The 14,645-nt window shown below is 38.8% G+C and overlaps 1 protein-coding gene across 3 annotated transcripts in view; it reads left to right on the top strand.

Moving 5' to 3' along the window:
* rassf5 (Ras association domain family member 5) overlaps window positions 1-14,416 on the top strand; it is a 45,451-nt gene extending 31,035 nt beyond the window's left edge. For all 3 annotated transcript variants that reach the window (XM_067430935.1, XM_067430937.1, XM_067430936.1), the window contains 4 exons: window positions 9,183-9,293; window positions 9,398-9,680; window positions 9,769-9,884; window positions 12,131-14,416. In XM_067430935.1, coding sequence (XP_067287036.1) covers window positions 9,183-9,293; window positions 9,398-9,680; window positions 9,769-9,884; window positions 12,131-12,283 — 663 coding nt within the window. In that variant the 3' untranslated portion in view covers window positions 12,284-14,416. The remainder of the gene's footprint in view (window positions 1-9,182; window positions 9,294-9,397; window positions 9,681-9,768; window positions 9,885-12,130) is intronic.
* The last annotated feature ends 229 nt before the right edge of the window (window positions 14,417-14,645 follow it).

Below are 14,645 nucleotides of genomic sequence, written 5' to 3'. Positions count from 1 at the left end.
CATGAATGCAAATTGCCTTTACTTTATCTCATTAGCTGCATATCTTGACCTTCATTATAGACTCTTTAAAACATGGCAGTGTACATAGAGTGCACTCTCACACCCTCAAAGCTCTCTAATGCTGTGAGGGGAAGGAAATGACTGCTGATTGTGCCAGAAAGGCCTATCCTTCCCTGAATCAGAGAATTTGTTATTTTACAAGACCCCACAGCTTTTACGCTGACTTCCTGTTACAATATACCTCCCTATCTTAGACTTGAGGTGCAGTCGTTTAGTGATAAGTCAATCAGGTTGTAAATTGGGTCTCATGAGTTAAGGGGTGGTCACACTATTCTTTTAATTCTACTGACTTCCATTCATACGCATGCGAACGCGGGAGAGCGGAAACGCAAGCTCATGCGCAGACGTTTCACATTTCGCTGTGTCCCAAACTTCAGGTTTGGGGAACTCTAACCTGCAAATTCGTATCGCATAAAGCCATGTAACCTATAGAAGATCGATATGTCACAGCGTGACCTCGGAGCTGAATTAAACAACATACATTTAAAATTGCAACATTGCAGGAAAGTGTTGTTGCTTGTATCATTTTACATTTCAAATGTATTATTATTTGTTATATGTTGAATTTGTTTTTAAAAAAAGACGCTGCAGAGCTTGACATCGTGACATGACCGTTGCACTGTTCCAAGAGATTACGCATGCTCAAAAGTCTAGTGTGTCTGCGACTTTAGCTTGCAAATGCACACTAACAGGAAAAAAGGTACGAAAGCAGTCACTGGGGTGGTACCTTTTCAAAAGGTACACTTTTGTACCTAAAGGGTGCATATTGGTACCTTAAAGGTGTATATTAGTACCTAAAAGGAATAAGAGTGTACCACCCCATTGACAGCATTTGTACCTTTTTTTTGAGAGTGCAGCTGTATTGTGTACGGCACAGAAGTGGAAATAATATTTCATGGCCTAAAACACTTCAAACTTAACTCCCATACCTGGGCTAACTAGTCTTACATCACTCTCTGCAGCATTAGGTTTGGAAAGAGCTCCTCAGGATGTGAATTATTCATCCAGTTCTCTTCACTGTCTGGACACAATGTGAGCTACTAGTTGAGGGCATTCAATGGGCACAGTTTACATTGTTTGTTTTTTATTATTTTATTAGGTTTGTTAGTCTGTTCAAAAGTTTAGGGTTAGTAAGATTTTGTAATGTTTTTCGAATTAAAGAGATGGTTCACCCAAAAATGAAAATGTGATGTTTATCTGCTTAGAATTAGACCCCATTGACATGCATTATACGAGCAACGGTTGGATTTAAAAACCTTAATTTGTGTTCTACTGAAGAAACAAACATACCTACATATTGGATGCCCATGGGGTAAGCAGATAAACATCAAATTTTCATTTTTGGGTGAACGATCCCTTTAAGGGCCAGATTTACTAAACAGGGCAAATTAGCATGAGAGTGCAAAGCAATAAATGTCCAAGTGGGAGTGGACATTTCAGTGCAAATGAATGAACGCAGACACAGCCGGACTAGAACAAACCTTAGTAAATCACCTTTTAAATATACTCACCTCCCATAACTTTTGTGTATGATAGGGAAACTCCTACAAATGCATATGCAATATAGTCAGCTGAAAAATTAACCGCCCATGCCTTTTCAGTGCATTTTTTTTACTGCATGTCTGACAGTAGTTTTTTAATGCCAGAAGAGGGTTTACGCTGACTGATTTGGTGCTCAGGACATTTTTAAAAAATGTACTTTCCCCCCCAGGATTCTTTGATGAATAGAAGGTTCAAAAGAACAGTATTTATTTGAAATAGAAATATGAAAATTTGTCATTATTAATGTCTTTTTTACTTTTTTTTACTGATGCCATACTTTTGAATTCTATTGTTAGTTGTGCTGAGAATGCTACACAGTGTAGAATGCAGGTGTACTGGTGTCCTTATACCAAGCTGCTTAAACTGCCAGATTTTTTTGGTCAGCGTCTTCCTGGAAGATTTTTTGTTCTCTAGACCACCAGTGTAAACCAATCTAGCCACAACATTAAAGTTCATGCTAGTGTAACCTAATGTTTCCAGCAGGGTTGATATGGTAGATTGTTTGTGTATTGTGTTGCTAGGTGCAGGGCGTTACTTGTAATCTCAGCTATTGGGTGACAGACGTTGGGATTTATATCCCAGACTGAGATAAGATCTCAATTGGCTATTATTTTTGATCATAAAACAATTTGTACATTGTTTTCCTTTTACCGAACAAAAATAAGTGCAGTTTGAATAGGCAGTTATAAGCACACAGAAGGTGAAGTTAACCTGTCCTAATTCTTCTTAGCATCTCTTAGAAGAACACCAGGGATGGATAAATGGGAGATTAGCTTACGTTCTTACTTTAGTCTGCACATTCTTCTTGTGAGTTATGGGATTAATATGGCTTTATGGATCAATAACACATTTCCTATTTACTTTGCTGTGTTAAAGTAGACTGAAGGCTTTTAAACCAAGTGCACTGAGTAATATTGCCATGATGCTGCCTATTCTGTGTTCGATAACTATTCTATATATAACTATTGGAACTTAAGAAAAAACATCTCTGCATGAGGAAAACTTATTTTTCTGTTATTTTTAGACCTATGAGAGAAGCTATGAGTGAGAAGCTTTAGAGCTATGAGTGAAGGGAGCAAAAATTATACAGCTTGCTCTTCAAGGGCAGCCAGGGAGACGTTAACATTTGAAAAGGGAAAGTCATGCAAATATCAATCCGTTTTCTCAGGGTTTTGCTGTGGCTCAAATCTGGTGGATGTTGCAGCTGTGGTTCCATTTTGCCAAATGTCTCTCTACTTCTACTATATCTACAACAGTATGAGTCTAGCTTCCTCCTTTATAAACCTCTTAACATTATAATAGCTGCTTAAATTAATGGCTGTTTAAAATCAAATAAATCAAACTCCTATAGTGATGCAATGTGGAAATGATGCATCCAATCAAACCCAAGCACAATGCATAGATAATTAAGACCATCATTAGCAAGGGAATTTGTATGTGCATGTGTGGATTGATACCATAGCACATGTTTACTGGTGTTGTAGGCTCTGATGATCTAGGCGGTTTATTCAGGCATGTAGAGGATGGGCTTTGCATTTGTGCAAGGCTGCAGAGACGGAGGGGAGATCTACTGCACACTTGACCCAGTAATGAGAGAGAGAGAGAGGGGGAATGAGTACACATATGCAACGTGTGGGAGGGAGCAGATCGCAAGGCATCATTCCTACACTGCGGCAGAAACGGGAGAAATAGAGAGACAAGAAAGATCAATTCGAAGCATATAAATCTTTGAAAGCATGCTTACAAATGCATTCTCGCACCTATTAACCGAAGGACTTGGGATAGGCATTCAGATTACTGTTCTAGTAATACAACGTAAATGGATTACTCAAGCTTAACAAACGTGAAAGGAATATTATAGAATATAAATGTATTTTATTTATTAAATTTGTAATATTTTATTTAAAACATAAAATATTCATGTATGTTTTTCTTATTCAATTTGCAATATATGCGTGTGTGTATATTATTTATATATATATATATATATATATATATATATATATATATATATATATATATATATATATATATATATATATATATATATATATATTATATATATATAATGTACTCACAATTGCTGTCCTTTGGCAAAGCATGCTAAGACAACACACATATACTATATAGAAAAAGCCAAAATAACCAGCTGTAGCTGTTAAAAACCCATATAAATGCATGCGACCATGTGCAGGAGGAGCCTTTATCTTTCTATATATAGTCTCCTGATTGCTTACATGTCTGACTATGACTGATTTTACTGCAGCTGAAACCAGTGCATTAAAGTACATTAGCAATGCATTAGCAGCCACTAACATTGTGTAAAGAGACTTCAGTTGAGCATCAGGCTTCCCTTGAACTGATGTCGGCTACCACTTGCAACTCTCACTTCCTGTATTTTGTGTTAGTACAATTCTCACGCTGATAACCAGAACGTGGAGCATCCAACAGAATTAGATTATTCGTTTTGAGGCCATTCACCTGGTGCAGACGTAGATGACTTGCATGTTGCCTGAAACTGACACTAAGGGCATTGTGTTCCCTAATCAGTCTGAGTAGCCGTGTGCTGCTCTTAAGGACACCTGCTTTACATGCAGTGATGACTTTGAGATGACACTCTGATAGCATTTACAGCCGTACCCTTTTCTCTCGTGACATGTAGGCTCTGTAAGTTGATATTTGCTCAGGTCGTGCCCCAAGGCACCTTTGATGTACATGGTAACACCCTCCACTTGGGCCGTCATGAGTTTGTTTAACTCGCATTTTTGATTTAATGAAAGGCCTGGAGCATTTCACAATGAAAGTCATTCTTCAGTAGTGGAAAGCGTATTGTCCATACGTGCTTCACATGTCTTTATACAGGTTAGGTTGGTTTTATCGGCTTAATTGCTATAAGTAAGCGTAACTGTTGTTTCCTAACCCTGTTTCACAAAGTAAAAACTAACTAAATATTAATGGACTTTTATATTTTATATGCATTATATATTTATATTATGCTGAATAATATTATAATTAAATATATTAAAATGTAAAACAGATATTGTAGAATGTAATAAGTTGACTGTATTTTTGATTAAATAAATGCAACATTAGGGAGCATAAGAGACTTCTTTAAAAACTTCTGACACATATATTTTCACTTACTGACATTTTGGTTTGTTTCACAAAATAATATTTTTTCCAGACATTTTTGGTTCACCACGAGGACCATTTTAGAAAGATATGTAGTCTGCGGCACAACGCTTTTCATGCATTAACAGGATATCCGGGTCGCATTTGATGTCACCTGCTCACTCACTGCTAAAATCTGACTTGGTGTGATTCTTTTGGTGCTGTCGAAAACCTAGAGGGAATTGATTTGTCTGTAACTGAAGGCGTTTATAACATAGATCCTTTTTAAAAACAAGCAAATTGATGAATTGTACAAGCTAACTGATCAGGGTTTATCTTTTAACTTTAGTGATGAGGTCAGGGAAGTGGTTTACTTGTGCAGGTGTAGCTCAGATATGGGTCAGCTCTTGAAATGACAGCAGATACTGTTAGCTGAGTGAATCGACAGGAGAAATCCCACACATTACCCACCCACGCTTATGATGCCCTTTATTCCAATTACAACTCCCACACTTATGAGTGCTCACGGTCACATACACTCGTACACACTTTCTCCAGCAGAAACCATGAATACATAGACTAGGTAAACCCAGCCTGATCTGTCAGCAATTAGATTTTGCCCTGCAGCTCAGTCTGGAAACCTGTACATTCATTTATCCTGCTTCTGTTACACATTTGCAGGAACCAATCACAGACTGGCTTATCCACCTGGCACGCTATTGGCGGGTTTAACACAATTAGGGATAGAGAAGCAGTGGATCGATGCCATTGATCACGCCTCTCGTGGTCTGTTTGGTTGACGAACTATCCAATTGTATACAGAGTCATTTGAATTATGCCCATTGATCACGCCTCTTGTGCAGCAGAAAATACAGAGCAGACTCCCCAGACCAATGTTCAATCTTAAGAGACTGAGCTTGGTCTGGTGATAGCCAGACAAATGAATACACCCACAGGCACACTTTTTCACTCTCTAATTTTTAAGGATTCTTCCCTCCCCATTGTTTCAAGAGAAGATCAAAGCTCATTCATATACCTTCACTCAGAATGATGGTGGCCAGGCTCGGATTTCTCTTGGATGTTGTGCAGATGCATGTGCGGTCAAACACACCAATATGTCTGAATAAAACCATCAGGAGCAGAACGAACATTCAAACTGGTCTCCATTGTGTTGCCCCATTGTTCAAAAAGGCCACTTTCTCTGCTTTGGATGTGAGGAAGGGAGGGAGGAAGATATATTTAGCAGCTTACAGTCCTCTGGTCACAAATACAGGAATTCCTGAGAGATTTTGGTTCTGTGCACCAAGGGATTCAAGTCAGTGGGAGAAGAATAAGGATGCCACAAAAATCTAAATTGTGTTTTTGGTTGTTGACATTGATAGATTTGGCTGATTTAGCTGATGTGATCATATTTCACCCCACAATGATAATATTTAGCACACAGAAAATACTTTATATATGAAGGTAAAATATCTTGTGTATAAAATATTTCATATATAAAATATGCTTAAAGCGGAAGTATTTTTCTATGTAAATTTGGGACTGGACTTTCTGGTTGATTGACCTATAGGTAAAGTGGGTGTGATGTAAATAGCATAAGCAATAGCAAAGGTTCATTCTGAAAGCTTCTCCTCACAAATCTCTGACTAGGATGTCACAGTGGCTCTAATAGCTAGACAGAGATAGAGGGTTTTTTCTTTTATGTTTTGAGATTTATGATCCTTCCTCGTCTCATAAATCGCAAGTATATGTGAGTGTTAAAACAGATGTTTTAATTGCGTCTCTGATTTAAAAGTAAAAGTAGTAAAGTAATTTAGACTTAACAAATTAGTTTCATTTCCATGAACCAGTAAAGACTGAATTTCAATGAATCAATTCCAAACAAACTGTATATGTCACAAAATGGTCACTGCAATCCTTGATTTTTTTTTTTTTATTTTTTTTTTTTTGCATATACATTAAAGTAATAATTATTCCTTTAGCAATACAAACTAGGTGAACAAACATGCTATTTTTAAGTAAATTTCACTGTATTTTAATTTTTGTATTTATCATTTTGATACTAATTGGCAACAATGGCTGAAATATTGAGAAAAGAACATGTGATGGAATACATAAACATTGTGATTTACAGTATATAATAACAAATAAATTAATAAAATAAATATGACCAAAATAGCTATATTAGCTACTTTGTAAATGTAAATGCAATGTTCCCCTCACCAAAGATATTGTGTCGCTTGGTTTGTCAACGTGTTTCTTTCGTACCACCACATACCACAAGACGCAACAACACAAGTGCAGCTGTATTGCACATTTCCTGTCTGTAGATTTCGTCTTTCATAACAAGATGTCTTGCTTCCGTCTCATTTGAGAAGATTTCTGAACTTTTCCGCCAATTAAAATGGTCCATGCCTGGCAGTGTGTGGGCCGGGCAGAAGTTAATTTGTTTGCTAAATTCTTCTTCCTCTATGCTCAGGCTTAATATTTGTGTGCTCATGTGTGTATGAGTGAGTCTCTTTCTGCTCAATGAGACAGAGAGCTCCCTTGCTGATGCCCCAGGGATCTCCATGAATAAATGATCTTGCTTTTTTCATTCTTATTCTTTCGTCCCAGAAAAAGCGGAGAGAAACTCACTTTGCGTGTATTACGGGGATACATGCCAGTAGCTAAAAATACCTCGGTCAGAATCTTTGTTGCTAAGGCTTGCTCAGCAACTGCACTGGATGTAACTCCCCCTAGAAAGCCCCTTGATGAGGACCATTTCTTTCTGTCACTGGAAAAGATGGAGTATTTAGCCAGGTCACATGCTTTGTCATCATTCCTTTTGCATTATTTCCAAGGGTTTGTCATATCAGTGCAGTGACCAAGGGCTTAAAATTTAAAACAACTTTTCTATTTGAAACCATTTTACAATGAATTTATTCCTGTGATGGCAAAGCATCATTACTCCAGTCTTCAGTGTCACATGATCCTTCAGAAATCATTCTAATATGCTGATTAAGTATTAATATTTTTTTTAAATTATTATCAAAGTAAACCGTTTTTATTAAATAATTAAAAAAGAGGAAGAAATAGCACATTCTTTGGAATTTGACCGCACAAGAACTTTATATGAAAGTTGTTTTTCCTTGTTATTCATTGATAGATTGTTATGGATTGGTAAAATGCTCCTCAGAGGCCAAAATTGTCTTTGTATAGACTTTAGTCCTGTCTCAATCAACCTGGATTTTTTTAAAGAAGTCTCAAGAGACATTTAAACAGTAACTGTCATCCTGTACACACACACACACGAGAGAGAGAGAGAGAGAGAGAGAGAGAGAGAGAGAGAGAGAGAGAGAGAGAGAGAGAGAGAGAGAGAGAGAGAGAGAGAGAGAGAGAGAGAGAGAGAGAGAGAGAGAGAGAGAGAGAGAGAGAGAGAGAGAGAGAGAGAGAGAGAGAGAGAGAGAGAGAGAGAGAGAGAGAGAGAGAGAGAGAGAGAGAGAGAGAGAGACTGGTGTCTTGTAGGAACACACAGTGAGTGACATTGCCCTCTGGAGTTTGATCAATAAAATTATTTGTAATGTTCAGTCTTATAAATGTCAACACAGTTATAATGCCTCTGTAAACTATTGTTTTTGTACATTGTAAACTACATTATACACTGTTCAATTGTTTGCGAAAATAATAATTTTATTCAGCGAGAATGTTAAATAAGAATTAGCAGCTGATGTGTGTTTTAGTTTTACTGATACAGCTTGAAAGAATATCTGAATGGGCAAAAAAACCTGTATAATGTTACGCAAGTCAATATTTTTTGTAAATGTTTTCTGGAAATACTGTTCATTTTTAATATACGGTACAAGCACTAAATGTTAATTTTGTCAACATTTAGGGGTCCTAAAAGCCACAAACCTCATTTAATATTACAAGTTAAGGATATTAGATTCATTAGATCCATTATATTTATTTCAACATTGTGTAGAGAATCCCGCATCCTCCAATGTTTCGCTCAATACAGAATCAGCAGAAGGCAGTTTCTTTGTCATGTAAGCGCCATATATCACATAATAGCTTTTTGTGAAGGGCAGTTAACTGGTTATCTTGATCGTGTCACTAATCTCAGCTGTAATCTTCTATTCCTTCCTTAGATATGTTTTGCTTTCTCTACATTCAATACCAGCTGTCAATACAAAAAAAGAAGAAAAAAATACTTCTTCAGAAGTACTCTTTTTTTTAGCCAAACAAAGTTAACAAAAAAAATGAACTAGTTGAGATTGCAATGAATGCGGTACCTCTACGTCAATCCATCTGTACGTCATGGCACATGCTCATAATGTCTCGATCTACTCAAGACAACGTCAGCTCTTATGTAGTTGACATTGATGACCTTTTCTACTACCACAGAGCATACCTTACAAGGCCTCTACTGTGTTTGATATAGAAATTCCCCATTAAACTTGCTCTCACTATTTTTATCTTGGCTTTAGAATGTCACAAAAGAGGAAGAGGAAGACAAGCCAACATCCCTCACAGAAGAAGAAATTAAAGCAAAAATAGATGACTACAACTCTAAAGTGACGGAGAATGGAATGAAATTAGTGAGTATTGATTAGTCAACAAAGCGTTTTGCGCTCACAGTTTTGTAATGTGAGAATTTTAGTGTGAGAAATGACCTGACTGAAGTTGTTTTGTCATCCTTTAGAGCTCAGATGGCACATACACTGGTTTCATAAAGGTTCACTTGAAGTTGCGCAGGCCCGTGACTGTACTTTCTGTGGACGGGAAGTTACCAGGAACGTGTTCCTCTTCTGATAGTTCAGATAACCGCACATCCTTCTACCTGCCCAGTGATGCTGTAAAGCAGCTACACATCAGCAGTACCACCACGGTCAGGGAGGTCATCCAGGGCCTGCTGAAGAAGTTCATGGTGCAGGATAACCCACGCAAGTTTGCTCTTTACAGCCAGACCCGTCGTGACAGCCAGGGTGAGCGTTCAAATGAAGATGACATATACTTTATGTATAATACTGCTATCGGATAGAATACTAAAGTGTTTTTTGTTTGGTTTGTCAGATCTTTTCCAGAAGTTGCCATTATCCGACTGCCCACTCTACTTGAGGCTGTTAGCAGGGCCTGATCTCGAGAACTTGACTTTTGTACTCAAGGAAAATGAGACTGGTGAAGTGGAGGTGAGCTTTTCTAATCACTCTTATTTTGCCCAACACAATAAACATTATCATCAAATAATACAATTATTAAATGAAACATTTTACTATTAATAACATGATATTCGTAAATATTTGTATCTTTATATAGTTTGCCTGCTCTGTCATTATTAAAATGAAATAATTGTTTTGTTCAAATAATATATATATATATATATATATATATATATATATATATATATATATATATATATATATATATAATTATAATTATGACCACTGACAGTGAATAACACTGATTATCTCTTCATCATGGCACCTGTTAGTGGGTGGGATATTTTAAGCAGCAAGCGAACATTTTGTCCTCATAGTTGATGTGTTAGAACCATAGACTGTAAAAAAATATGGACGTAGTGTCTGTGATGTCACCTTTAGGATCCTGAAGAGCAATTTTGAAGCGTAAAGTAGGTTCGAGCTGGCTGTTGCCATCTTGCCAGCACATCATTACGCGCGTCTCACCTGGATAACAGAAAATGGGCAAAGAGGTGGGATGTGGGCAGAGCTGGGGTGATGCAATGACTAACACACAGCGGATAAATGGCTATCCACCTGTCACTTTTCTGCTGTAAAGTTGGGCATTTTAACATGGGGCTCAATGAGATTCTGCTACCTTCTGGAGCTTGTCCCTAGTGGCCAGTCGAGGAATTGCAGTTCAAATTACTTCTGTATTGGCAAAATGGGCAAGTGTAAGGATTTGAGCGAGTTTGACAGTGCCAAAAGGGCCAAATTGTTATTGCTAGACAACTGAGTGAGAGCATCTCCAAAACTGCAGCTCTTGATGGGTGTTCCCAGTCTGCAGTGGTCAGTGTCTATCAAAAGTGGTCCAAGGAAGAAACAGGGTCATGGGCGGCCAAGGCTCATTAATGCACGTGGGGAGCAAAGGCTGGCCTGTGTGGTCTGATCAAACAGACAAGCTACTTTAGCTCTAATTGCTTAAGAAATTAATGCTGGTTCTGCTGAAAGGCACGTGAGCATCAGAACTGGACCACGGAGCAATGGAAGAAGGTGGCCTGATCTGAGGAATCATGTTTTCTTTTTACATCATGTGGATGAATGGGTGTTGCTTACCTGGGGAACACATGGCACCAGGATGCAATAAGTAAAGAAGGCAAGTCGGCGGGGGCAGTGTGATGCTTTGGGCAATGTTCTGCTGGGAAACCTGGGAAGGTACAGTGGTAAACCAGCGATAGGGTCATAGGTGGCCAAGGCTCATTGATGCACGTGGGGAGCAAAGGCTGGCCAGTGTGGTCTGATCAAACAGATGAGCTACTGTAGATCAAATTGCTTAATAAGTTAATGCTGGTTCTTATATAAAGGTGTCAGAATATACAGTGCATTGCAGTTTGTTGCGTATAGGGCTGCATAGCCGCAGGGTGCCTATGCTGACCCCTGTCCATCAAAAGCGGCAACAGTGGGCACGTGAACATCAGATCTGGACCATGGAGCATCAGATCTGGACCACGGAGCAATGGAAGAAGGTGGCCTGGTCTGACAAAATGTGTGTGCATCGCTTACCTGGGGAACACATGGCACCAGGATGCACTATGGGAAAGAGGCAAGCCGACAGAGCCAGTGTGATGCTTTGGGCAATGTTCTGCTGGGAAACCTTGGGTCCTCCCATCCATGTGGATTTTATTTTGACACACTTTCATGGAAACAGTATTCCCTGGTGGCTGTGGCCTTTTTCAGCAGGATAATGCGGCCTGCCGCAAAGCAAAAATGGTTCAGGAATGATTTGAGGAACACAGCACCGAGTTTGAGGTGTTGACTTGGCCAGATCTCAATCCAATCTAGCATCTGTGGGATGTTATGAACAAACAAGTCCGATCCATGGAGGCCCAGTCTTGCAACTTAGGACTTAAAATAACTGCTACTAACATCTTGGTGTCAGATAACACAGCACACCTTCAGGGGTCTAGAGGATTCTATGCCTCGATGGGTCAGGGCTGTTTAGGCTTCAGGGGGACCAACATAAATCATAATGTTAAGCCTGATCAGTGTATTCTGTGTGTATATAAAACCTTTTTCATCCTTTGTTGTCACTGAAACAAAGAAATAAAAAACAAAGAAATAAAAAAACAATATATATGTATATAACCCATGCAAAAAAAATTACTTATAGGTTCAATGGACAGTTCTGTTTCAGATTTTCTAGTTATTATTTCCTGTGTCTGGCCTTACTAAGACAAAGTCTTCTGTCTCTTTTTCAGTGGCATGCATTCTCAGTCCCTGAGCTGCAGAACTTCCTGATCATCCTGGAGAAGGAGGAGAAGGATCGCATGCGGCTGGTGGAGCAGCGTTATGCTGCCTACAGGGAGAAGTTGCTACAGGCTCTATGTCATGTCGAGGGCAAGCCGGGGTAATGTAGGACACAGAATCTCCTTCACCCCACTGAGCCAACGCCGGGCCAGCCTGGAGGACCAGTAGCCCAACAGACGAACTCACAAAACCTCCACTCAGGACTTTGTACAAGCTCTCAGCATGGCTCTGTGACCTTTAACCCTTAAAGATGGGCAAAAGGATCGAGACATGACTCAGACGAAGAGGAGGTTGGACCTAAAGATTAATACTTCAAGAGTAATCCTTCTCTCTGGAAATGGCACACTGTTGAAAGCCCAGGAGTCTGTTTCTGGCAGTCATGCTTTTTGATATTTGAATGGTTTTCGTTTCGGTTCCTCTCGTTGATTTTACATTGACCCTGTCCGTCTGTGTCTTTTTATATGCTGCTGCTATTGCTGCTACTGCAAGTGTTACTTAAAGCATGACTTTCCCTTTGGTCTCTCTCTGCTTGTGTCTACCGCATGTCCTCTATCAGGGAAAATCTATATGAAAGAGGGAAGTAAAAAAGCACTTCCTGTCCAAAAGGAAGTGGGAGACTTAAGCTATAGTAAATCCGATGCCTGCAAGATTTCAGAGGGCAAATAGTTACCTTGTCCATATATCAAATTACACAATTCATAAACAATTATAACATGCTACTGTAAAAAAAAAACATTTATACTGAAAATGTTCTTAATATAACTACAGTTGCACTGTATTAATGATAACATTTCACCTCACAGAGTCAAAATATCTCTTTCTATTTAAATAATCAAAATGGCTGCACATCTCTATGACAACTGCATATATAAAAAAAAGTGTTGGACCTGCCCAGACGCAGATATTTTGAGCTCCTCGAGAAATGTGAAATGGCTGAATGGCCCCTCTTCCGTTCAGGTGTCCCGTGATATCTTTCAGAAACCTTCAGCACTGACAAATCGCCTCAGTCTCTCAAGTGTGCCGCCGGTTCTTCATGTGCCGGGAGCATCGGTGGATGTGAGGATTGTGGGTTGTGGTTATCCGGTAAGCTTTTCTGAATCACTTCAGCTTTAAGCACATAATACACAAGGTCATGTTAGATTAAAGGGCATCTCTTAGATCAGCACTCTAAAAAGCTATGTGGATCCAAACCACAAGAATCTCAATCTGTATTACACCAAAGGAAAACAGAACAACTTCCCCATGTTGTAATTACAAAGCTTTTGCGAGGCAATATAGAGAGAGCTCCTGCTAATGTAAAGTGCAGGAATGTCTGTGATTTGCACACCAGTCCACAGAGTGGTCTATCAGTATGTAAAGTAGTCAATATTATTTTATATAGGGGACATGAAATGGATTTAGCAAATTTCCTCTTTTTTTGTGCTTTGATAATCTGCTTTTTTATGTGCATACTTTGGTCTGCAAAATTATGGAGATGCATGTGAAGTGAATGTGTTTGTGACTCTGGGGGAGTTTTATTATTTGTGAACAGCATTCTAAAGCACTGAAGCGGTATTCCATATTGGTCTGGAATAACCGTAAACCTTTCAATTTGATGTTCCAGGCACTGATATGTCATTTCTCATCTCCCTTAAAAGCACATTTAAGTCACAATCTCTCAAAGAACCACGGGGTTATCATTATTGACCTATATGTTAGTGGAGATGGTACTTTAGACTCATACGTTTCCAGTTGGATCACTGTGTCCATGTGCTCGGCCTCGGCCTGTATATTCTGATCTATGGGTACAAGTCCTGGTGGACTGGAAGCGTCACTTCCACCCTTAAGCAAGCGGCAGGCCCTCGTATGTCTGCTCAGGCTGCTTCTCCCTGACACCCATATTCCTGCTGGCAGTGCCTTTAGTCTCCGTGTAGCTTATCTTGACTGTGTACTGTACATTTGCTCTATGTCTGGCCCTATAACTCCACGTGGAGAGATTTCACACACGTTCAGTGGCAGTAGCCAGGTGCTTTCAATGTCAGAGAGAGAGAGAGAGAGAGAGAGAGAGAGAGAGAGAGAGTGTGTGTGCGTGCTTGTGTGCATTTATTTAATTTATTTTTTGCCTCAGTTTTAGTGTGTGTAAACTTGAATATGTGGACAAATCAGTACTATCGGGCAATCTTTTTTGTTGTTTGAAATGTTTAAAATGTCTATAAAGCTGTACATATACTCAAGAATGAAATAAAAGGTCACCCTTTCATGGCAATGAAATTGTGTTTTATTTACAATTAAATATATGAGGTACTAACAGTTTAAAGGTGCAGTGTGTAGTATTTATGCATTTATGCTCTATTTACAGAAATCCAATATAATATACATAACTAAGTTTTCAGTGGAGTATAAAGAACCGTTATGTTTTTATTACCTTAGAATGAGCCATTTCTTACAGTGAAGTCGCCATTTTCCACCATCATGTTTCTACACCCT

This window comes from Pseudorasbora parva, chromosome 22 (assembly GCF_024679245.1).
Source record: "Pseudorasbora parva isolate DD20220531a chromosome 22, ASM2467924v1, whole genome shotgun sequence".
NCBI classification, from domain to species: domain Eukaryota; kingdom Metazoa; phylum Chordata; class Actinopteri; order Cypriniformes; family Gobionidae; genus Pseudorasbora; species Pseudorasbora parva.
This window is presented reverse-complemented; position numbering and strand designations above follow the sequence as displayed.